The sequence below is a fragment of the Salvelinus alpinus genome, chromosome 14, assembly GCF_045679555.1.
Source record: "Salvelinus alpinus chromosome 14, SLU_Salpinus.1, whole genome shotgun sequence".
NCBI lineage: Eukaryota > Metazoa > Chordata > Actinopteri > Salmoniformes > Salmonidae > Salvelinus > Salvelinus alpinus.
In genome coordinates, this window is record NC_092099.1 from 48,143,944 (window position 1) to 48,168,571 (window position 24,628).

The 24,628-nt window shown below is 43.0% G+C and overlaps 1 protein-coding gene across 1 annotated transcript in view; it reads right to left on the bottom strand.

The window, feature by feature from the left end:
* Nucleotides 1-5,920: 5,920 nt before the first annotated feature.
* Nucleotides 5,921-24,628, bottom strand: part of LOC139538999 (aryl hydrocarbon receptor-like) — a 104,998-nt gene continuing 86,290 nt past the window's right edge. Inside the window, exons 4-11 of the mRNA XM_071341643.1 lie at nucleotides 18,793-18,882; nucleotides 14,528-14,648; nucleotides 14,197-14,336; nucleotides 13,644-13,846; nucleotides 13,265-13,374; nucleotides 13,026-13,167; nucleotides 10,993-12,898; nucleotides 5,921-10,798 (exon numbers count right to left, since the gene is read on the bottom strand). Coding sequence (XP_071197744.1) covers nucleotides 10,478-10,798; nucleotides 10,993-12,898; nucleotides 13,026-13,167; nucleotides 13,265-13,374; nucleotides 13,644-13,846; nucleotides 14,197-14,336; nucleotides 14,528-14,648; nucleotides 18,793-18,882 — 3,033 coding nt within the window. The 3' untranslated portion in view covers nucleotides 5,921-10,477. The remainder of the gene's footprint in view (nucleotides 10,799-10,992; nucleotides 12,899-13,025; nucleotides 13,168-13,264; nucleotides 13,375-13,643; nucleotides 13,847-14,196; nucleotides 14,337-14,527; nucleotides 14,649-18,792; nucleotides 18,883-24,628) is intronic.

Below are 24,628 nucleotides of genomic sequence, written 5' to 3' on the forward strand. Positions count from 1 at the left end.
GCGCACTAGAGGTCAACGGGGAACCGAAAATCTCCTGGAAACACATGGGAGCGCGGCAATGTTTGCGCGTTCCCGAGCGGCCCGTTTCATCCAATCAGAGTGGAAATGAGAACGGTTTCTGGTCGAGCCTAGTGTCCTCTGCTATATGTGGGTCAGAGGTTAGAATTTTAAATAATGAAACCATGTTGTTCTAAATTAATGGTTTAGCATATGTAACACAACACTACTTCTAGGTTTCAGAGCAAGTGACGTAACTGATTGAAACGCTATTAGCGCGTACCCGCTAACTAGCTAGCCATTTCACATCCGTTACACATACCCTGGTGTTGAAATGACTTTTTAATAGTTTTTTCGGCCATACACGTTTGTGCTCTATAGCCTACATTTGATTAGGAGGGCTAGCCAGACCCCTCTTTAACGTTGCAGCTACTCTCTGTTTATTATCTACGCATAGTCACTTTAACTCTACCTACTTGTACATATTGCTATTGTTATTTTACTGCTGCTGTTTAATTATTTGTTACTTCAATTTTTTTTTCTTCTATTTTTTTACTCAACACTTTTTTTTCTTAACTTCTTAAAGCGTTGTTGGTTAAGGGGATTGTAAGTAAGCGTTTCACTGTAAGGTCTACTACACCCGTTGTATTCCGCGCATGTGACATACATTTTGAATAGGGTACGGAAATTGATACAGACCTGCTGATACATGACAAAACCTAAACACAGGCCTACCTCTTTGCATATATATATATATATATATATATATATATATAATTTCCAACGCTGCAATCATGGGACACACACAGTATGGATAAATGATCAGTAGTCAACGGGATATAAATAGCACTCCCACAGCAATTTTCCATAAATCTGCTGTATAATATACTAACAAAGAAAACTATAAAAATGTCTATCAAGTCATTGTGATCGTGTAGTCGATTTAACAATTTCTAATAATTCCTAATTTACTATAATAAAAATGAAATAGTTTCCACGTGTAATCTCATATTTACAAAATCTAAATAAACTATCATCCATTTTAGTATCAAAATATATAAAATTAACCTGAAAAATGACTCAATGTCACCCTCTTGTGGCAAATAAATATAATACATCTACAACGCACCACATATTTTCCTAAACTAACAAAACCAGGCTAATGCGCTGGCTTGTGCTCATGAGTTTAAAAAACATCTACTTTATACATTTGTCATAAATTACCTGCAATGATGGGACACACACAGTATGGATGAATGATCAGTACTCGACGGGACATAAATAGCACTTCTAAAGATAATGCATTTTTCAGTTAGCTAATTGTTACCAACTTGAAAGAGGGAACTTTAGCTAGCATAAAACCCACATGAAAAACTGAGATTCGGCAAACAACATATAAAAAGTGGCTACCCAGACGCTAAACCAACAACGGTAGTTACTAATAACATAAACTTATGTTATTATGCACAATGTAAAATGTGGATTTTATGATGCAATGTCCACTTTATACATTTCTATCCTGGGACCATTCAATTTTCAAATCACCCACAGCAATTCTCCATAAATCTACTGCGGATTACCCAGAATCCCATACCTTTACCACTGAGTGTATTAGACAATGTAAACAGATGAATCTACCAGGAGGTGGCATAATATCTGTTTTATGCAGGAATTTAACAATTTAATTACACCGTTACATATATTCATGATTCATCTGATTACTTTTCTATTGTACACGTTTGTAATAATTTGTCAGGAACTGTGTCCGAATAGGCCTTTTTAAAACACGGTTACTGCTGAAAGGCAGTTGAGACTCTCACAATGTAAACAAAACATATACAGGTAGGCTCAAGTGAATGCTCTCACACAGTAGACAAAGGGAAATGTATACAACTATGATAATGCATACATGAAGTCATGTGACCATTAAGCCAATAGGGCTCTATATCCTGAGCTGGGAGGGAGCAGGGCCTATATCCTGAGCTGGGAGGGAGCAGGGCCCATATCCTGAGCTGGGAGGGAGCAGGGCCTATATCCTGTGCTGGGAGGGAGCAGGGCCTATATCCTGAGCTGGGAGGGAGCAGGGCCTATATCCTGAGCTGGGAGGGAGCAGGGCCTATATCCTGAACTGGGAGGGAGCAGAGCCTATATCCTGAGCTGGGAGGGAGCAGGGCCCATATCCTGTGCTGGGAGGGAGCAGGGCCTATATCCTGAGCTGGGAGAGAGCAGGGCCTATATCCTGAGCTGGGAGGGAGCAGGGCCTATATCCTGAGCTGGGAGGGAGCAGGGCCTATATCCTGAGCTGGGAGAGAGCAGGGCCTATATCCTGAGCTGGGAGGGAGCAGGGCCTATATCCTGAGCTGGGAGGGAGCAGGGCCTATATCCTGAGCTGGGAGGGAGCAGGGCCTATATCCTGTGCTGGGAGGGAGCAGGGCCTATATCCTGTGCTGGGAGGGAGCAGGGCCTATATCCTGAGCTGGGAGAGAGCAGGGCCTATATCCTGTGCTGGGAGGGAGCAGGGCCTAAATCCTGAGCTGGGAGGGAGCAGGGCCTATATCCTGTGCTGGGAGGGAGCAGGGCCTATATCCTGAGCTGAGAGGGAGCAGGGCCTATATCCTGAGCTGGGAGGGAGCAGGGCCTATATCCAGTGGTGGAAAAAGTACCCAATTTTTATACTTGAGTAAAAGTATAGGTACCTTAATAGAAAGTTATTAAAGTAAAAGTGAAAGTCACCCAGTAAAATACTACTTGAGTAAAAGTCTACAAGTATTTGGTTTTAAATATGCTGAAGTATCAAAAGTAAATGTAATTTCTAAAATATGCTTAAGTTTCAAAAGTAGAAGTAAAAGTATAAATCATTTATAATTCCTTATATTAAGCAAAGCAGACGGCACCATTTTCTTGTTTTTAAAATGTATGGATAGCCAGGGTCACACTCCAACACTCAGACATCATTACAGATAGCCTGGGGAACACTCCAACACTCAGACATCATTACAGATAGCCTGGGGAACACTCCAACACTCAGACATTACTACAGATAGCCAGGGTCACACTCCAACACTCAGACATTATTACAGATAGCCAGGGGCACACTCCAACACTCAGATATTATTACAGATAGCCAGGGGCACACTCCAACACTCAGACATCATTACAGATAGCCAGGGGCACACCCCAACACTCAGACATTACTTACAGATAGCCAGGGGCACACTCCAACACTCAGACATTACTACAGATAGCCAGGGTCACACTCCAACACTCAGACATTACTTACAGATAGCCAGGGGCACACCCCAACACTCAGACATTATTACAGATAGCCAGGGTCACACTCCAACACTCAGACATTACTTACAGATAGCCAGGGACACACTCCAACACTCAGACATTACTACAGATAACCAGGGGCACACTCCAACACTCAGACATTATTTACAGATATCCAGGGACACACTCCAACACTCAGACATCATTACAGATAGCCAGGGACACACTCCAACACTCAGACATTACTTACAGATAGCCAGGGGCACACTCCAACACTCAGACATTACTTACAAAATATGCATTTGTGTTTAGTGAGTCCGCCAGGCCAGAGGCACATGTTCTCTTGATAAGTGAGTGAATTTGACAATTTTCCTGCCCCGCTAAGCATTCAAAATGTAACAAGTATTTTTGGTTGTCAGGGAAAATGTATAGAGTAAAAAGTACAATATTTTCTATAGGAATGTAAGTGAAGTAAAAGTAAAAGTTGTCAAAAATATGAATAGTAAAGTAAAGTTCAGATACCTCAAAAAACTACTTAAAAGTATTTTTACTTAAGCACTTTACACCACTGCCTATATCCTGTGTTATGTGAAGAAGACAGAGACATATAGGATCATGTATGTAGGGCAGAGCCTTTTGTTTCTCAATACACCACATAGATAGTTGAGTTTGTTGCTGGAAACTTATGCTATAAAACATTCATATCAACCACAGCAACCAACCTGCAATTGTCACTAACATTTCAAAACATTTCAAAACTACTCTGAGCAGACATAACCAAATGGTGACTGATGATATTATTGACCTTCCCTGTATTCACTGAGCGGGGACCAGGCAGTTTTGTTTAGTTGTTTGTTTATTTATTTACTCTGAAACATCAAGCCAAATGGAGAGCAGAAATCCCAGTGCCATAAGGAGTGTCTGCTAGGTTGTGAGAGAGAGGTTGTGTGTTTAGACATAACCAGTCCCAGGGACCGCCCTCTCCCTCACCTCTTTCCCCTCATATCCCCTTCTCCTCTCCCAACCTTCTCATCACACGCGAGCCACAGTCTCTAGATACTTTACTCAATGCTCTTATGTAGGCTGGGGTCGTTACACACAATCTTTTATTTTTTTAACCTTTATTTAACTAGGCAAGTCAGTTAAGAACAAATTCTTATTTTCAATGATGGCCTAGGTGGGTTAACTGACTTGTTCAGGGGCAGAACGACAGATTTTTACCTTGTCAGCTCAGGGATTTGATCTTGCAACCTTTCGGTTACTAGTTCAATGCTCTAACCACTAGGCTACCTGCCGCCCCATTCAGAAGCAGTGTATAACATCCTCATAAGCACTGAATTATAAACATTCATGAATATCTTATGAATATGATATAATGGTTGCAGGTGTGTTATGTAGCCCTTCAGTAGGTCTTACATATGGCCTAATGAAAGTGTTATCAAATCTCTGAATCAGAGAACACCTAAATGAAGCAGAACAAATGGGATTATTACGCACAGCTGATTGTAAGAGTGGATATCTCTGTTTCCCTTTGATTGAAGCAGAGTACGTAGAGAGATGTAAATTAAACGTAGATAATCAAATATGGGACATTTGTTAGTTTAGTTTTGGGGATCTTGATCTCAACTGGTGTAATTTTCATATCAGCCCTTTTGGGCTCCAACCCTCACCTGCACATCGTTTTTACCGTTTTTTATTTATTTATCTGTACTGTTTTCACTTTCACTTTTTTTCTTTGGTGTGAATAAATAAAACCTACAAACCTAATTTTGGTGAAACTACTACAGCACATACTAAGCCTGTATCTGTATGTACACAGCACGTGTATCTACATTCTGTACTCTACTGTATGTTCCTTTTAGTTTACATCCCCCAATTTACACAAGTAAATGAGAAGACAAAGCACAGTGAAAAACCCTCAACCCAGAAACACTTTCTAATCTCCTATAGTGACTCAGTGAATCTGGGGGTAGGGGGGGGGGGGGTCTGTTTTGTAACAATGCCCTCTCTCTCAATTCAATTTAATTTAAGGGCTTTATTGGCATGGGAAACATATGTTAACATTGCCAAAGCAAGTGAAGTAGATAATAAACAAAAGTGAAATAAACTCTCTCTCAATTACATTTTTCAATTTAAGGGTCTTTATTGGCATGGGAAACATATGTTTACATTGCCAAAGCAAGTTAAATAGATAATAAACAATATTGCTCTCTGTGATTAATGACTGAGTAGTAACTAATAGTCAGAGCCAAGACCAGGACTGTAATGTGAGTGGTACCTACGGGCCGGGTAGCCCTGGTTGGTATGGTATGATCGACATTGGCTGTGTGCCAACCTGTGGCTGCAGTGCCATGGAAACCTCATCAAAACCATCTATCTCTGTTTCTTATGTCTCTGCCACAGCACAGAAGCCTTTATCCCTTCATTATAACACCATACCTGCACTAATTCACTGATTGATGATAGAAGTCCTTTCGGTGTAAGTTCAACTCATGCAGATCCATAAAGAGGGTTTTGGATGGGCAGTGTTGGGTGATATTTGATTACATAGATAATTGAGATTATATTATTCAGTCAACAGTAAAAAAGATGCGCCCTCCAGTGTCCAACAGAAGTATTGCACTTTAATAATGACCAAGTAACACGTCAGTAAGTTATTAGAAATATTTTTTATATGAGAATTAATTTGACAATTGAGAATATAAGGTAACAACATAAGCTGGTAAATATCAATACATTGCATACTCTATACTTGCCTAAATACAAGTGAACTACACTAAATTAAATATTTATGTGGAGACAAATATTTCCAAGTAGAGTAAATGTCTAACAGATGTTGTAAGGCCACGAGACATAATAACAACATGAAATAACCAAACATACGACAAACAAATGCAAAAACTGAAATATTTATAATATATTGATGCTGGACTCTGCAACTGCCTGATGTCGGAGACCTTTGAAGAGTAAGCTTAACGAATAGATACTGTATATAGCAGGGGGTGGATTAGGGTGGCAAAATTCTGGGAACTTTCAATAAATTCCCAGGTTTTTCCCTGAAATCCCAGTTGAAGGATTCCCGGAATCAGGAAGGAATAAGCAGGAAATCTGGAATCCTCCAACAATGATTCCTGGAAAACCAGGAAATGTATTGAAAGTTCCCGGAATTTTGCAACCATAGGGGTGATATATAATGTATACCCTTCCCTTTCTTTCATATCAACTTTGATACAAGGAACTTTATCAACATTTCAAGGCAGGCGCTTTGAAAACTTAACACCCAGCTTTGAAAACTTGACACCCATTATATTATAAATCAGCTTGGTGAAGCAAAAAGCATGAGGAAAAGTGGCTAAATACAATTCAAAAGCAAAGCTAAATGTGAATACAACCAACACATATAACAGCTCCCGTTGCTATGTGTAACTTCCTCTGCCTCATTGAGCTGAGAGAACTGAATCAGTGAGAGCAGTTTGGCAGGAGAGGCCCTCTAGTTGGCCGGGTTTAGTCTTGTCTTATGTCTAAATACTGTCTTGTCTTGTCTTTTCATATGAGCAGAATGAGGAAATAGGTCAAGGGAAATAAAAGGTGGGCAGCCATATTGATTTAGCCTCAGATGCCTTTGAGGGAGGAGTCAAAGTGATGACGGGAGACTTCAGTGTCAGGGGGCCTTTACAAATGGAGGACCTGCCATGTTTCTGTCAATCATCAACTGACATGGGACTAAATGGGAAGTTCCATTTGTCGAATATGCTGATCAACATGGTGGACTCGTGGGAAGTTCTACTTCCAGTCCCATGTCTATAGTAACCATGGTTACTACACTAGACTTCTAGGACCTACAGTGCCTAGTGAAAGTCTGCACACTCCTTCACATTAAAATGTTATCTAAAAATTGGATTACACATTTTTTCCTATTGATGTGCACAACCTACGCCACGTTTTCAAATTGAAAAAAAAATGATAGAAAATGTTCCTAATTAATTACAAATAAACAAAGATGTCTTGATTGCATGTCTTCACACCACAGAATTGATAATTGGTGGAAGCATCTTTACCAGCCATTAAAGCTGTGAATATTTTGAATAAGATTCTACCACTCTTAGGGCAACATACTGCGTATCCATTGTTTTTGTCAAAATCACTCAAGCACAGTACATTTGTTTGGGAATCATTGATGCGCAGCAATATTCAAATCTTGTTTCTGATTTAAGCAGATTTGAGTCAGGACTGAGACTGGACCATTCAGGACCACTCAACACCTATTGGAAACGCATACTGGTGTGTCTTTGGCATTTGACTTTGTGTAATTGTCCGGCAGAAATGTAAAACTCTATCCCAGGGTTACGCATTCAGAAGACTGAGGCAGGTTTTCCTCTAGCTTTTTACCTGGGCTTTGCTCCTTTTTTATTTATTTTGATCCTGACAAACTCCCCAGCCACTGCCATGACAAGCATACCCATAACATGATGCTGCCACCACAATACTTGAAAATACAGAGGATCAACAACATTACATTCACTCCACATTACTGGCCTGTATGATAAGGTGAAAAGAAGGAAGCCGGTGTTAAAATATCCATTACAAATCATCCATTCTGGTTGCAACAAGGCTCTTAAGTAATACTGCAAGACAACGCGGCAAATAAATCACTTTTTGGCCTAAATAAAAAACTACAGGCTTTTGTAAAATCCAAAACGAACCGTCTGTATGTTCAAGTATTGTGGTGGACGCATCATGTTATGGGTATGCTTGTCACTAGCAGAGACTGGGGAGTTTGTCAGGATCAAAAGAAACATGAAAAGAGCAAAGCCTAGGTAAAAAGTTAGAGGAAAACCCTGGAATAGTTTAATTTTCAGCAGCACAGTTACTAAAATTTTAATGCCAAAGACACCAGAATGGCTTACCAATAGGTGTTGAGTGTTCTTGAGTGTTCCTTAGCCCTGACTTAAATTTGCTTGACAATCAGAGACAAGGTTTGAATATGGCTGCCGATCAATGATTCCTAACCAAATTTACTGAGCTTAAGCAATTTTGACATAAACAATGAGTATATGTTTCTCTAATCTTATTCCAAATAATTCACAGCTGTAATGACTATCAAAGGTGCTTCCACCGGGGGCCTCCCAAGTGGTGCAGCGATCTAAGGCTCTGCATTGCAGTGCTGAGGCGTCACTACAGCCTCGGTTTCGATCCCAGGCTGTGTCACAGCCGGCCGTGATCGGGAGACCCATGAAGCAGCGCACAATTTGCCTAGCGTCATCTAGGGTTAGGGGAGGGTTTGGCCCAGCGTCGTCCGGGTTAGGGGAGGGTTTGGCCCAGCGTAGTCCGGGTTAGGGGAGGGTTTGGCCCAGCGTCGTCCGGATTAGGGGAGGGTTTGGCCCAGCGTCGTCCGGGTTAGGGGAGGGTTTGGCCCAGCGTCGTCCGGGTTAGGGGAGGGTTTGGCCGGGGCACCTGCAAGCTGACATCGGTTGTCAGTTGGACGGTGTTTCCTCCGACACATTGGTGCGGCTGGCTTTCGGGTAAAGTGAGCAGTGTGTCAAGAAGCAGTGAGGCCTGGCAGGGTCGTGTTTTGGAGGACGCATGGCTCTCAACCTTTGCCTCCCCCGAGTCCGTAGGGGAGTTGCAGCAATGAGACAAGATTATAACTACACATTGGATACCACAAAATTGGGGAGAGAAGAATTACCAAAAAAAGGGGGCTTCCACCAAGTGTTAACCCTCGGCTGCGAAGACATACGCAATCAAAACATCTTTGTTTTGTATTTCTTTTTTATACATTTTTCTTTCACTTTGAAAATGTGGAGTAGATTGTTTAGATCGGTAGGAAAAAAGATCTGATGTAATCCCTTTTTAGATTTTAAGGTAGCAGAATGTGAAGACTGTGCAAGTGGTGTGTCGACTTTCACTAGCGACTGTAAGTCTCCTGAGTCTCCTTAACATGCACCTTCCTCCACAGATGATATTATGAACACAAAACTCAAGTAACAAAATGACCACAAGTTAGCGTATGGCTCAGTGAAGTTTAGATAAAACAAAGAAACAACAAAAAATGGATTGAATACTATTGATATAGCATTATAAACGTACTACATCAGACTATTGTTAAATTGTAATGACATTTGGATACCAAAAGCATTACCAAGGAGTATAATCTGAAAGCACATAATTTGGTTCTTTATAGCCTACTCTGCAACCAATGCAGACATTTCAATGAAATACGTTGCTTTTTCCTCAGAAAGTCTATTTGTACACTGCTTCATTCATTCTTCAGAACAAGCAAACACAAACAGGAACACACCCATGTACACACAGTCATATTCATCACAGCCATAACACACTCACATAATCAAAACAATAATATCTTTATAATAATATAGAGGCCATTTCTGTATTTACACTTCATTAGGGTTGCAAAATTCCGGGAACTTTCAATAAATTCCCTGGTTTTCCCTGGTTGGAGGATTCTGGATATCCTGCTTATTCCCTCCTGATTCAAGGAATTCTCCAACTGGGATTTTGTGAAAATTAGGGATTTTATCGAAAGTTCACAGAATTTTGCAACTCTACACTCCATACATAAATTGAGGATGTTATGCCTTTATTTTTAATCTCTGAGTACAATATCAGTTTTTTTGTATGTTTTTCCACGAGTGAAAACTTGAATGGTGTCCTGTCACCATCCAACTATAATGTAAGAAGAAACAAACGTAAAAAGAAATGAATATGGCCTGCTTCATTAATATATATAAATCATTTTGGGAATTGGGCATGACCCTGAAAAGCCATTATAACACAAGCCAAATTCACCAGTGAGGATTCATACTTCATTCATAACATTGAAGTTGTGACAGATACTGTTTTTCCACAGTAATAAAAACAAAGACAAGGCAACAACAAACAAAACAGAAGACAACACAAAGAAAAAAGAAAACCAGTTCCATGTAAAGTTGCTGCTTTTTGTTCAGTTGTTGACAGAAGTGACAAGTGCTTCATCAAAAGAGTCCTTGTATTTCCTGCAAACACTGATATGGGGAGATGAATGGTGTGTTTAACTAGGAGATGGCTTGTCTTCACGACACCCTCCCTGAGGCAGCTCTTAAGGCAGCGTGTTGTCTTTGAATGTGTACGGATGGATGGATAGATCCATGGATGGCTTCCTCCTCTTTTTGTCCATAATGTTTACAGCGTAACATGTGACTCATGTTTAGAAGTCGCAATAGTTGGTTTGATTGTGGTCTGTAAAGCACATGGTTCCATTGACAAGGGGAGCTGAGGAGAATGTTCCATTGACAAGGGGGGCTGAGGAGAATGTTCCATTGACAAGGGGGGCTGAGGAGAATGTTCCATTGACAAGGGGGGCTGAGGAGAATGTTCCATTGACAAGGGGGGCTGAGGAGAATGTTCCATTGACAAGGGGGGCTGAGGAGAATGTTCCATTGACAAGGGGGGCTGAGGAGAATGTTCCATTCACAAGTAGGGGTGAGGAGAATGTTCCATTGCTGTCTACTACACAGAGGCTTGGGATCTGTTAGGGGAAAAGTATGACAAAAAGAGCCTGGCGTGTTTCATAAAGTAACAATTATTAATATCAATATATGACTTCATAACTAGTTAGGGCCCTGAGTTTTCCTAACCACGTGACTTGACCAGTAGAACCAGGTTATGTGGTAAGGAAAAAGTCAGTGCTCCATCCACAACAGAGAGAGGGGGCATAGTTACCTGTGTCTGTCCGACTCTGTTGCATCCAGAAAGGTACTGCTGCATGGCCAGCAGGCTCTCGGGGGTGGTGATGTTGGCCACCAGCGGGCGAGACGGGAAGCTGATTCCGGCGTTGTCCTGGACGATGGCTGACGTGTCCACCACCGGCTCACTGGGGCCCCACTGGAAGTAGCTCTGGTCCTGGGGGTCCACCATCCTATTCTGGCATACAGACAAGGGTGGGGGCAGCCTGGTGCAATCCACGTGGCTGTTCCTGTTGGGGAGGGGGGGTGAGACGTTCTCAAACATGCAGCTGCCGGATGGAGCAGGCTGGCCATTGGCCAATCCCCCCTGCTGGGGTTGGTGGTACGGTCCGTTGGTGTTCTGTGGCCAAAGGCCTGTGAGAGGGACTCTTTGGGTCTCTGTGGCTTGACTGTGACAGTCTGGGATGAATTGGTGTCCATTCTTCATTGTGCTGGCAGGGGGTGGTAGCTGATGCTGCTGGTTCTGGGGCCACTGCTGCACTTTCTGGGTTTTTAGTGACTGAAATGGTGCACTGCAGACAATCTGGGGTGAAACAAAGTCATTACTGGGATTCAAAGATGCCCAAGCATCCACCAGAATAGGTGGTAGATGGTTGGACTGTGGAACAGAGATCTCCTCTGGTCCGTTTGGTGCCATTACAGCTGGCAAGCCATTATGAGGGAAACGCTGTGGAAGTGGCTGGTTAAATTGGACCTGGCCAGCGATGATCTGAGGGCTTCCCATGTGGTTGTTTGGTGCCTGAGCACAGGATCCAGCCATGCAAGTGCTAAACGTGACAGACTCATTCTGGCCTGAGCTATGTGGGTTACTGAGCTCGGGGAGCTCCAGAGAGGGGGTGAAGATGTCGTTGAGCTGTAGCTGCTGCAGGATGGGGATGTTCAGGCCCGTCTGAGGAATCTGGGGGATCTGGGGGTCGAAGTGGGAGAGCCTCTGGGTGCTCTTGAACACCTGCTGTGGTCCTGCCTGGATCTGTCCTGCCTGGTTCTGTCCTGCCTGGATCTGTCCTGCCTGGATCTGTCCTGCCTGGTTCTGTCCTACCAAACCAACTGCTCTGTTGCCTGTTACCTGACTGTGGCTGATACCATTTAGATCATTCACTGGGGAGCCATTTTGGACATCGCTGAATTTGTCAAGCAACGCAGGCTTGCACTGTCCGGCACATGTAGGGCTGACCACTCCTGTGAATGGTCCACCCTGGTTTTTGTTGTCGAGCACCCCTGTGAACAGGTTAGGGTTGTTGTTGACCATGGTGGAGCAGTTGAGCTCCCCTCCGCTCCCCTCACTGCTCTCCTTGAACAAGGCTTCCTCCACGTAAGAGAAGATGTCGTTGGTCATGATGTCATCCAGCTCTAGGGAGGTGTCCCCGCTCCCGGTCCCGTTGGAGTCCTGACTCAGCCTGAGAAGGGTGCTCTCCCACTCCATCAGCTCCGCCATACCCACGTCCATCCCCTGCAGCGCCGCACACAGGTCCCCATCCTGCGCCATCTTCTCCAGGGCATCGATCATGGCTACCAACGCCCCCTCCTGCTTGACCTCCCTGGGGCTATCACCATCATCATCCCCGTCGGGCCCCTGGGGCTCCATGCTACTCTGCCAGGAGTTACAGGCCACGTTGGTGAGCGCTCGGCTGTCCATGAATACCTGGTCTATGGGTAGCTGAGGCTCCTGGGGCCGGGTGTAGACGGACTCGTCCTGCTTTAGTAAAGAGCCCAGTAGAGACTGGGGGTCCAGAGACTCCACCTTGCAGATTTTTGGGGGGTTGGTTTGGAACTCAGTGGCATCCAGAGTGGGGCCAGTCTCATACAGCAGGGCCTCCCCAGTGGTGAAGCTGAAGGGCAGCTGCATCTTCCTCTGGCGTAGATTCTCCTCTCCCTCAGAATTACTAAAGGGATACAGAGAGAGAAAATCATATGAATGAATGAATGATACAATCATATATTTTGAGACACAGTGAAATGACAGTCAATGATGATGCAGAGAGATTGTACTTTCAGATATTAATTACTCACAGTAAAGCTCTCTGGCGAGCAATGATGAAGTCGGGCCTTCCTCCTTTGTAGACAAGCCTGGCATTGGCCTGGACCCAGACCCAGCACCCAGTCTTTTGCAGCAGTCTGAACGTGGTCAGACCACTCTCTCCTGTCTTAATCACTGCGGGAAAAATATTGATATCATTAGATAAGCATACAAAAATAATGATCAAACAAATAATTGCTAGAGAGTTATTATGAACCCATTGTAAACATACTTCTGACATGGCTATCTGCACAGTACATCATATCAGCTGCGTGGATGAACTGATACCCAGAGCCTCTCATACACAACTCAATCTCTGAGTATCCCAGGACAACCTTCCCCCTGTAGAGAGACAACAGGGCAGGCCACACCATGTTAGCGTTAGTGGAAAGTACAGCACATTACACATCATGTTCACCTGTGAAGTCATCCCTCAAACATGTTGAATAGAAAAGTGAAATAGTGACATTTTAAAAACAGTTCCCTTTTGATCAAGTCCTACATTTGATCAAGGCACTTAGATTAAATGCTAGCATACTTCCTTCCTAAATGTAAACCTGCCAACTTTTTTTGGGACCCAGTGAGAATTAGTTTCAGGCCTTTAGAGTCACCTGGCATCGACACCCGTGGGGGTGAAGTCCAGCTTGTGTTTGGTCTGGAAGAAGATTGTCTTGGTTCTGATCTCCAGGATGGACGGGGTGTGGACAGGGGTGGCGATGGTGAACAGGCCCAACCTGGGCTGGCTGCGCGTCCCGTCATCCCCCAGCATGCTCTGGCCATGGAGGAACTTCAGACGCCCCTGGAAGTTCAGAGCCTGGATATGAGGAGAACAAAGGTATGTTAGACTCTTAAACTTAGCTAGTGATTGATCTGAAACTTAGCTAGTGATTGATCTGAAACGTGCCTAGTGATAGTGATTGATCTGAAACTTAGCTAGTGATTGATCTGAAACTTAGCTAGAGATTGATCTGAAACGTGCCTAGTGATAGTGATTGTATAAAAAGTTTTGCCAAACTTTGCCAAGATCCACCACTCACATCATACGGTCAGATTCATCAACAGTGCTGGTGTGTGTTCTTTTGACACAAAACAGTGTATGAAGTGCTTTCTGGTGACAATACAAAGTGGATGTTTTCTCTACAGCCCTATAGATGAGAGACTCACCAGGAAGCCAGAGGAGTTGTCTAGGAGGCAGCGGAAGCGACACACGAAGTTCCTCTCCAGGAAGGAGGAGTTCTCTGGTGGGAGCTGCTCAGGGTTATAGGTCACGATGTTCCTGGTGATGTCACTGCTGCTCGCCATGCCTGAACAGAGAAATGTGGTGGAAGATCGTAAAATGAGAGCTTATCCTCAAAAACATGGGCCAAATCTTAAATTGAAATAAACACACCTAGCTCGAACACGCTCCCATTGACATCAATCGATGACTTCCACTAAAATCCACAGAAAAAAATTACCCTAACTGTTCACAACCCATTCCCTCCAGGTCACTCACCGTCTCCTCCCTGCTCTGGGTCAAAGGGCTTGGGGTTGAGTGCAAAGTGAAGCTGTCGTCTGAACGTGGCTCTGTCGTCTGTGTGGATCAGCTCAAACACACTCTGGTGGACCACGTCTGACTACAGACAGACAAAGAGAGAGGGCAAACTCAACGACTGAACTCCATCAAAGTTAAATCTAGTTTATGACTATGGCTGTAGCCTCCATTGTTATTGTAGAGGCATAATAATACTGGTGTCTACAAGCCGTATCAGGGCTTCTTAATGACATGGGTACTTCACTTGTAGTCTCCACTGGAATGGACAACTAATAGGACTTTAGTAGGACTTGCAACTGTGTTGCCCACCCCTGAAAAACTATAACGACAATGTAATGGACCGGAGCTTATGAAGTCTTACAAAAGCATGTCTGTTACTAAGCAAACAAACCCTGAAGCCACAAGTCTGAAGTGGGCCCTGGACACTGTTTGTTCCTGGTTTCATGTGATTCACTTGTTACTTAGAAGTTTCTCTCAGAACAAAAGGAACTATGAGGTTTGTGGTCAAAGCCAAAGCGGACTCTTGGAAGTTGGAACCCGACAGAGTAACATCACATTGCCACATAGCCCATCAGTCAGACGGCACTCATACATTTTGCCTCGGTCAAACTGAATTAACTGAAACAATGCATTTCTACTGAAAAACCAATGTGAAATGCTTTGAGCGAACCATAACCCTAACTATAATCCAACAACTATAAACACTGTTTGTCTTGTGATTTATGGCCTAAGAGGGAAACACAGTAAGCTCTGGGTGTGTCTGGTGTGCTGATCACCCGGTGGGGACAGTCCATGAGTGACAACTTGAGTGACAACTCATAAAGGGTTAATACATCATTGACTACTTAAGAATAGCCACATATTTTTCTAAATGTACGCCTCAGTACTGTGTTAAGGGTCTGGAATCGTACTATTTGGATCGTAGTGTACCTACTATATACGTACTATATGCACTCCTGCTACAGTAGATCATGTAGTTCAGTTTGGAGTGACCTAGTACATCCACAACAATGTCATCTCTCTTCCTCTGTGGAAGACAAGGTCATGACTACATAAGGAATTGTCAAACTATGATTACCTGGAGAAAGGCGAAGCGCAACTGCAAATTTGCTACAAGACACTTCCTTCAACACCGTGCCTATTTTGGTTCGTTAACAGGTGGTTGAGTTGCACATTCGCTTTCTTTGATGATACATGGAAATGTGGATTGTTACCAAGTTATGCAGTGGGCTTAGCTCTCCACCTTGCCTTGCTCACACCGGTTAACATGTTACTCTTGTCTCTTAGAAGGGTGACCTGGTTAACAACATGTTACTCTTGTCTCTCAGAAGGGTGACCTGGTTAACAACATGTTACTCTTGTCTCTCTGTCTCTCAGAAGGGTGACCTGGTTAACAACATGTTACTCTTGTCTCTCTGTCTCTCTGAAGGTTGACCTGGTTAACAACATGTTACTCTTGTCTCTCTGTCTCTTAGAAGGGTGACCTGGTTAACAACATGTTACTCTTGTCTCTCAGAAGGGTGACCTGGTTAACAACATGTTACTCTTGTCTCTCAGAAGGGTGACCTGGTTAACAACATGTTACTCTTGTCTCTCTGTCTCTCTGAAGGTTGACCTGGTTAACAACATGTTACTCTTGTCTCTCTGTCTCTCTGAAGGTTGACCTGGTTAACAACATGTTACTCTTGTCTCTCTGTCTCTCAGAAGGGTGACCTGGTTAACAACATGTTACTCTTGTCTCTCTGTCTCTTAGAAGGGTGACCTGGTTAACAACATGTTACTCTTGTCTCTCTGTCTCTTAGAAGGGTGACCTGGTTAACAACATGTTACTCTTGTCTCTCTGTCTCTCAGAAGGGTGACCTGGTTAACAACATGTTACTCTTGTCTCTCTGTCTCTTAGAAGGGTGACCTGGTTAACAACATGTTACTCTTGTCTCTCTGTCTCTTAGAAGGGTGACCTGGTTAACAACATGTTACTCTTGTCTCTCAGAAGGGTGACCTGGTTAACAACATGTTACTCTTGTCTCTCTGTCTCTTAGAAGGGTGACCTGGTTAACAACATGTTACTCTTGTCTCTCTGTCTCTTAGAAGGGTGACCTGGTTAACAACATGTTACTCTTGTCTCTCTGTCTCTCTGAAGGTTGACCTGGTTAACAACATGTTACTCTTGTCTCTCTGTCTCTCAGAAGGGTGACCTGGTTAACAACATGTTACTCTTGTCTCTCTGTCTCTTAGAAGGGTGACCTGGTTAACAACATGTTACTCTTGTCTCTCTGTCTCTTAGAAGGGTGACCTGGTTAACAACATGTTACTCTTGTCTCTCTGTCTCTCAGAAGGGTGACCTGGTTAACAACATGTTACTTTTGTCTCTCTGTCTCTCAGAAGGGTGACCTGGTTAACAACATGTTACTCTTGTCTCTCTGTCTCTCAGAAGGGTGACCTGGTTAACAACATGTTACTCTTGTCTCTCTGTCTCTCAGAAGGGTGACCTGGTTAACAACATGTTACTCTTGTCTCTCTGTCTCTTAGAAGGGTGACCTGGTTAACAACATGTTACTCTTGTCTCTCTGAAGGTTGACCTGGTTAACAACATGTTACTCTTGTCTCTCAGAAGGGTGACCTGGTTAACAACATGTTACTCTTGTCTCTCTGTCTCTCAGAAGGGTGACCTGGTTAACAACATGTTACTCTTGTCTCTCTGTCTCTCTGAAGGTTGACCTGGTTAACAACATGTTACTCTTGTCTCTCTGTCTCTCAGAAGGGTGACCTGGTTAACAACATGTTACTCTTGTCTCTCAGAAGGGTGACCTGGTTAACAACATGTTACTCTTGTCTCTCTGTCTCTCAGAAGGGTGACCTGGTTAACAACATGTTACTCTTGTCTCTCTGTCTCTCAGAAGGGTGACCTGGTTAACAACATGTTACTCTTGTCTCTTAGAAGGGTGACCTGGTTAACAACATGTTACTCTTGTCTCTCTGTCTCTCTGAAGGTTGACCTGGTTAACAACATGTTACTCTTGTCTCTCTGTCTCTCAGAAGGGTGACCTGGTTAACAACATGTTACTCTTGTCTCTCAGAGGGGTGACCTGGTTAACAACATGTTACTCTTGTCTCTCTGTCTCTTAGAAGGGTGACCTGGTTAACAACACGTTACTCTTGTCTCTCTGTCTCTCAGAAGGGTGACCTGGTTAACAACATGTTACTCTTGTCTCTCAGAAGGGTGACCTGGTTAACAACATGTTACTCTTGTCTCTCTGTCTCTTAGAAGGGTGACCTGGTTAACAACATGTTACTCTTGTCTCTCTGTCTCTCAGAAGGGTGACCTGGTTAACAACATGTTACTCTTGTCTCTCAGAAGGGTGACCTGGTTAACAACATGTTACTCTTGTCTCTCTGTCTCTCTGAAGGTTGACCTGGTTAACAACATGTTACTCTTGTCTCTCTACTCTGGGACGGAGGTTCACCTTCCAGCAGGACAATGACCCTATGCATACTGCTAAAGCAACACTTGAGTGGTTTAAGGGGAAACATTTAAATGTCTTGGAATGGCCTAGTCAAATCCCAGACCTAAATCCAATTGAGAATCTGTGGTATGACTTAAAGATTGCTGTACACCAGCAGAACCCATCCAACTTGAAGGAGCTGGAGCAGTTTTGCCTTGAAGAATGGGCAAAAATCACAGTGGCTAAATATGCCAAGCTTATAGAGACATACCCCAAGAGACTTGCAGCTGAAATTGCTGCAAAAGGTGTCTCTACAAAGTATTGACTTTGGGGGGAGGGTGGGTGGGGGGGGTGAATGGTTATGCGCGCTCAAGTTCTGTTTTTTCTTATTATTTCTTGTTTGTTTCACCAAAAAACATATTTTGCAGCTTCAAAGTGGTAGGCATGTTGTGTAAATCAAATGATACAAACCCCCCCAAAATATATTTTAATTCCAAGGGGGTGAATACTGTTGCAAACCACTATATGTTACAGATGTGATGTGATGTTGTGTTATGTTAGAGATGTGATGTTGTTACAGTTGTGTTACAGATGTGATGTGATGTCCCATGTGGCTCAGTTGGTAGAGCATGGTGTTGGTAGAGCATGGTGCTGGGTTGTGGGTTCGATTCCCACAGCCCTGGCGTATGCACTCACTACTATAAATCGCTCTGGATAAGAGCGTCTGCTAAATGACTAAAATGTCAAATGTAAACGTCGTTACAGTGATGATATAGTAGTTACCTGATGGAAGCCCAGGTAGTCTTGGATAGTAGGAGAGGCATAGAACACATGTCCCTCAGCTGTGACCACCAGTACAAAGCCATTCAGAGCCTGTAAGACCAGATACAGTGTTAATACAGTAATGCACACTCTCACTATATAACATTTAATTTCACTGCTCCAGACGAGCTTCAAAAACAAACGCATTAATGACAGGGTTGCATTAAAGAGGACATTTTGTTCATCTGGGTATTATAATCTGTCAACCTGTTTACTACGGGGGTATTATAATCTGGCAACCTGTTTACTATGGGGGTATTATAATCTGGCAACCTGTTTACTACGGGGGTATTATAATCTGGCAACCTGTTTACTACAGGGGTATTATAATCTGGCAACCTGTTTACTACGGGAGTATTATAATCTGTCAACCTGTTTACTACGGGGGTATTATAATCTGGCAACCTGTTTACTACGGGAGTATTATAATCTGTCAACCTGTTTACTACGGGGGTATTATAATCTGGCAACCTGTTTACTACGGGAGTATTACAATCTGGCAACCTGTTTACTATGGGGGTATTATCATCTGGCAACCTGTTTACTATAGGAGTATTATAATCTGTCACCCTGTTTACTATGGGGGTATTATAACCTGGCAACCTGTTTACTACGGGGGTATTATAATCTGGCAACCTGTTTACAATGGGGGTATTATAATCTGGCAACCTGTTTACTACGGGGGTATTATAACCTATCAACCTGTTTACTACGGGGGTATTATAACCTGGCAACCTGTTTACTACGGGGGTATTATAACCTGGCAACCGGTTTACTACGGGGGTATTATAATCTGTCACCCTGTTTACTACATGGGTATTATAATCTGGCAACCTGTTTACTACGGGGGTATTATAACCTATCAACCTGTTTACTACGGGGGTATTATAACCTGGCAACCTGTTTACTACAGGGGTATTATAATCTGGCAACCTGTTTACTACGGGGGTATTATAACCTGGCAACCTGTTTACTACGGGGGTATTATAATCTGTCAACCTGTTTACTACGGGGATATTATAACCTGGCAACCTGTTTACTACAGGGGTATTATAATCTGGCAACCTGTTTACTACGGGGGTATTATAACCTGGCAACCTGTTTACTACAGGGGTATTATAATCTGGCAACCTGTTTACTACGGGGATATTATAACCTGGCAACCTGTTTACTACGGGGGTATTATAACCTGGCAACCTGTTTACTACGGGGGTATTATAATCTGTCAACCTGTTTACTACGGGGGTATTATAATCTGTCAACCTGTTTACTATGGGGGTATTATCATCTGGCAACCTGTTTACTACGGGGGTATTATAATCTGTCAACCTGTTTCCTACGGGGGTATTATAATCTGTCAACCTGTTTACTACGGGGGTATTATAATCTGGCACCATGTTTACTATGGGGGTATTATAATCTGGCGACCTGTTTACTATGGGGGTATTATAATCTAGCACCCTGTTTACTACGGGGGTATTATCATCTGGCAACCTGTCTACTACGGGGGTATTATAAACTGTCACCCTGTTTACTACATGGGTATTATAACCTGGCAACCTGTTTACTACGGGGGTATTATAATCTGGCAACCTGTTTACTATGGGGGTATTATAATCTGGCAACCTGTTTACTACGGGGGTATTATAATCTGGCAACCTGTTTACTACGGGGGTATTATAACCTGGCAACCTGTTTACTACAGGGGTATTATAATCTGGCAACCTGTTAACTACATGGGTATTATAATCTGGCAACCTGTTTACTACGGGGGTATTATAATCTGGCAACCTGTTTACTACGGGGGTATTATAATCTGGCAACCTGTTTACTATGGGGGTATTATAATCTGGCAACCCGTTTACTACGGGGGTATTATAATCTGGCAACCTGTTTACTACAGGGGTATTATAATCTGGCAACCTGTTTACTACGGGGATATTATAACCTGGCAACCTGTTTACTACGGGGGTATTATAATCTGGCAACCTGTTTACTATGGGGGTATTATAATCTGGCAACCCGTTTACTACGGGGGTATTATAACCTGGCAACCTGTTTACTACAGGGGTATTATAATCTGGCAACCTGTTTACTACGGGGATATTATAACCTGGCAACCTGTTTACTACGGGGGTATTATAACCTGGCAACCTGTTTACTACGGGGGTATTATAATCTGTCAACCTGTTTACTACGGGGGTATTATAATCTGTCAACCTGTTTACTATGGGGGTATTATCATCTGGCAACCTGTTTACTACGGGGGTATTATAATCTGTCAACCTGTTTCCTACGGGGGTATTATAATCTGTCAACCTGTTTACTACGGGGGTATTATAATCTGGCACCATGTTTACTATGGGGGTATTATAATCTGGCGACCTGTTTACTATGGGGGTATTATAATCTAGCACCCTGTTTACTACGGGGGTATTATCATCTGGCAACCTGTCTACTACGGGGGTATTATAAACTGTCACCCTGTTTACTACATGGGTATTATAACCTGGCAACCTGTTTACTACGGGGGTATTATAATCTGGCAACCTGTTTACTATGGGGGTATTATAATCTGGCAACCTGTTTACTACGGGGGTATTATAATCTGGCAACCTGTTTACTACGGGGGTATTATAACCTGGCAACCTGTTTACTACAGGGGTATTATAATCTGGCAACCTGTTAACTACATGGGTATTATAATCTGGCAACCTGTTTACTACGGGGGTATTATAATCTGGCAACCTGTTTACTACGGGGGTATTATAATCTGGCAACCTGTTTACTATGGGGGTATTATAATCTGGCAACCCGTTTACTACGGGGGTATTATAATCTGGCAACCTGTTTACTACGGGGGTATTATAACCTGGCAACCTGTTTACTATGGGGGTATTATAATCTGGCAACCTGTTTACTATGGGGGTATTATAATCTGGCAACCTGTTAACTACAGGGGTATTATAATCTGGCAACCTGTTTACTACGGGGGTATTATAATCTGGCAACCTGTTTACTACGGGGGTATTATAATCTGGCAACCTGTTAACTACAGGGGTATTATAATCTGGCAACCTGTTTACTACGGGGGTATTATAATCTGGCACCCTGTTTACTACGGGGGTATTATAATCTGTCAACCTGTTTACTATGGGGGTATTATAACCTGGCAACCTGTTTACTACGGGGGTATATCATCTGGCACCCTGTTTACTATGGGGGTATTATCATCTGGCAACCTGTTTACTACGGGGGTTTTATCATCTGGCACCCTGTTTACTATGGGGGTATTATAATCTGGCAACCTGTTTACTATGGGGATATAATAATCTGGCAACCTGTTTACTACAGGGGTATTATAACCTATCAACCTGTTTACTACGGGGGTATTATCATCTGGCAACCTGTTTACTATGGGGGTATTATAACCTGGCAACCTGTTTACTACAGGGGTATTATAACCTATCAACCTGTTTACTACGGGGGTATTATCATCTGGCACCCTGTTTACTACGGGGGTATTATAACCTGGCAACCTGTTTACTACAGGGGTATTATAATCTGGCAACCTGTTTACTATGGGGGTATTATAACCTGGCTACCTGTTTACTACAGGGGTATTATAACCTATCAACCTGTTTACTACGGGGGTATTATAATCTGGCACCCTGTTTACTACGGGGGTATTATAACCTGGCAACCTGTTTACTATGGGGGTATTATCATCTGGCAACCTGTTTACTACGGGGGTATTATAATCTGGCAACCTGTTTACTATAGGGGTATTATAATCTGGCAACCTGTTTACTACGGGGGTATTATAACCTGGCAACCTGTTTACTACAGGGGTATTATAATCTGGCAACCTGTTTACTATAGGGGTATTATAATCTGTCACCCTGTTTCCTACGGGGGTATTATAATCTGGCAACCTGTTTACTACGGGGGTATTATAACCTGGCAACCTGTTTACTACGGGGGTATTATAATCTGGCACCCTGTTTACTATAGGGGTATTATAATCTGTCACCCTGTTTCCTACGGGGGTATTATCATCTGGCAACCTGTTTACTACGGGGGTATTATAATCTGGCAACCTGTTTACTACGGGAGTATTATCATCTGGCAACCTGTTTACTACGGGGGTATTATAATCTGGCATCCTGTTTACTATAGGGGTATTATAATCTGGCAACCTGTTTACTACGGGGGTATTATCATCTGGCAACCTGTTTACTACGGGGGTATTATAATCTGGCAACCTGTTTACTACGGGAGTATTATAATCTGTCAACCTGTTTACTACGGGGGTATTATAATCTGGCAACCTGTTTACTATGGGGGTATTATAATCTGGCAACCTGTTTACTATAGGGGTATTATAATCTGGCAACCTGTTTACTACGGGGGTATTATCATCTGGCACCCTGTTTACTACGGGGGTATTATAATCTGGCAACCTGTTTACTACGGGGGTATTATAACCTGCCAACCTGTTTACTACGGGGGTATTATAATCTGGCAACCTGTTTACTACGGGGGTATTATAATCTGGCAACCTGTTTACTACGGGGGTATTATCATCTGGCAACCTGTTTACTATAGGAGTATTATCATCTGGCAACCTGTTTACTATGGGGGTATTATAATCTGGCAACCTGTTTACTACAGGGGTATTATAATCTGGCAACCTGTTTACTACGGGGGTATTATAATCTGGCAACCTGTTTACTATGGGGGTATTATAATCTGGCAACCTGTTTACTACGGGGGTATTATAATCTGGCAACCTGTTTACTACGGGGGTATTATAACCTGGCAACCTGTTTACTACAGGGGTATTATAATCTGGCAACCTGTTAACTACATGGGTATTATAATCTGGCAACCTGTTTACTACGGGGGTATTATAATCTGGCAACCTGTTTACTACGGGGGTATTATCATCTGGCAACCTGTTTACTATGGGGGTATTATAATCTGGCAACCCGTTTACTACGGGGGTATTATAATCTGGCAACCTGTTTACTACGGGGGTATTATAACCTGGCAACCTGTTTACTATGGGGGTATTATAATCTGGCAACCTGTTTACTATGGGGGTATTATAATCTGGCAACCTGTTAACTACAGGGGTATTATAATCTGGCAACCTGTTTACTACGGGGGTATTATAATCTGGCAACCTGTTTACTACGGGGGTATTATAATCTGGCAACCTGTTAACTACAGGGGTATTATAATCTGGCAACCTGTTTACTACGGGGGTATTATAATCTGGCACCCTGTTTACTACGGGGGTATTATAATCTGTCAACCTGTTTACTATGGGGGTATTATAACCTGGCAACCTGTTTACTACGGGGGTATTATCATCTGGCACCCTGTTTACTATGGGGATATAATAATCTGGCAACCTGTTTACTACAGGGGTATTATAACCTATCAACCTGTTTACTACGGGGGTATTATCATCTGGCAACCTGTTTACTATGGGGGTATTATAACCTGGCAACCTGTTTACTACAGGGGTATTATAACCTATCAACCTGTTTACTACGGGGGTATTATCATCTGGCACCCTGTTTACTACGGGGGTTTATAACCTGGCAACCTGTTTACTACAGGGGTATTATAATCTGGCAACCTGTTTACTATGGGGGTATTATAACCTGGCAACCTGTTTACTACAGGGGTATTATAACCTATCAACCTGTTTACTACGGGGGTATTATAATCTGGCACCCTGTTTACTACGGGGGTATTATAACCTGGCAACCTGTTTACTATGGGG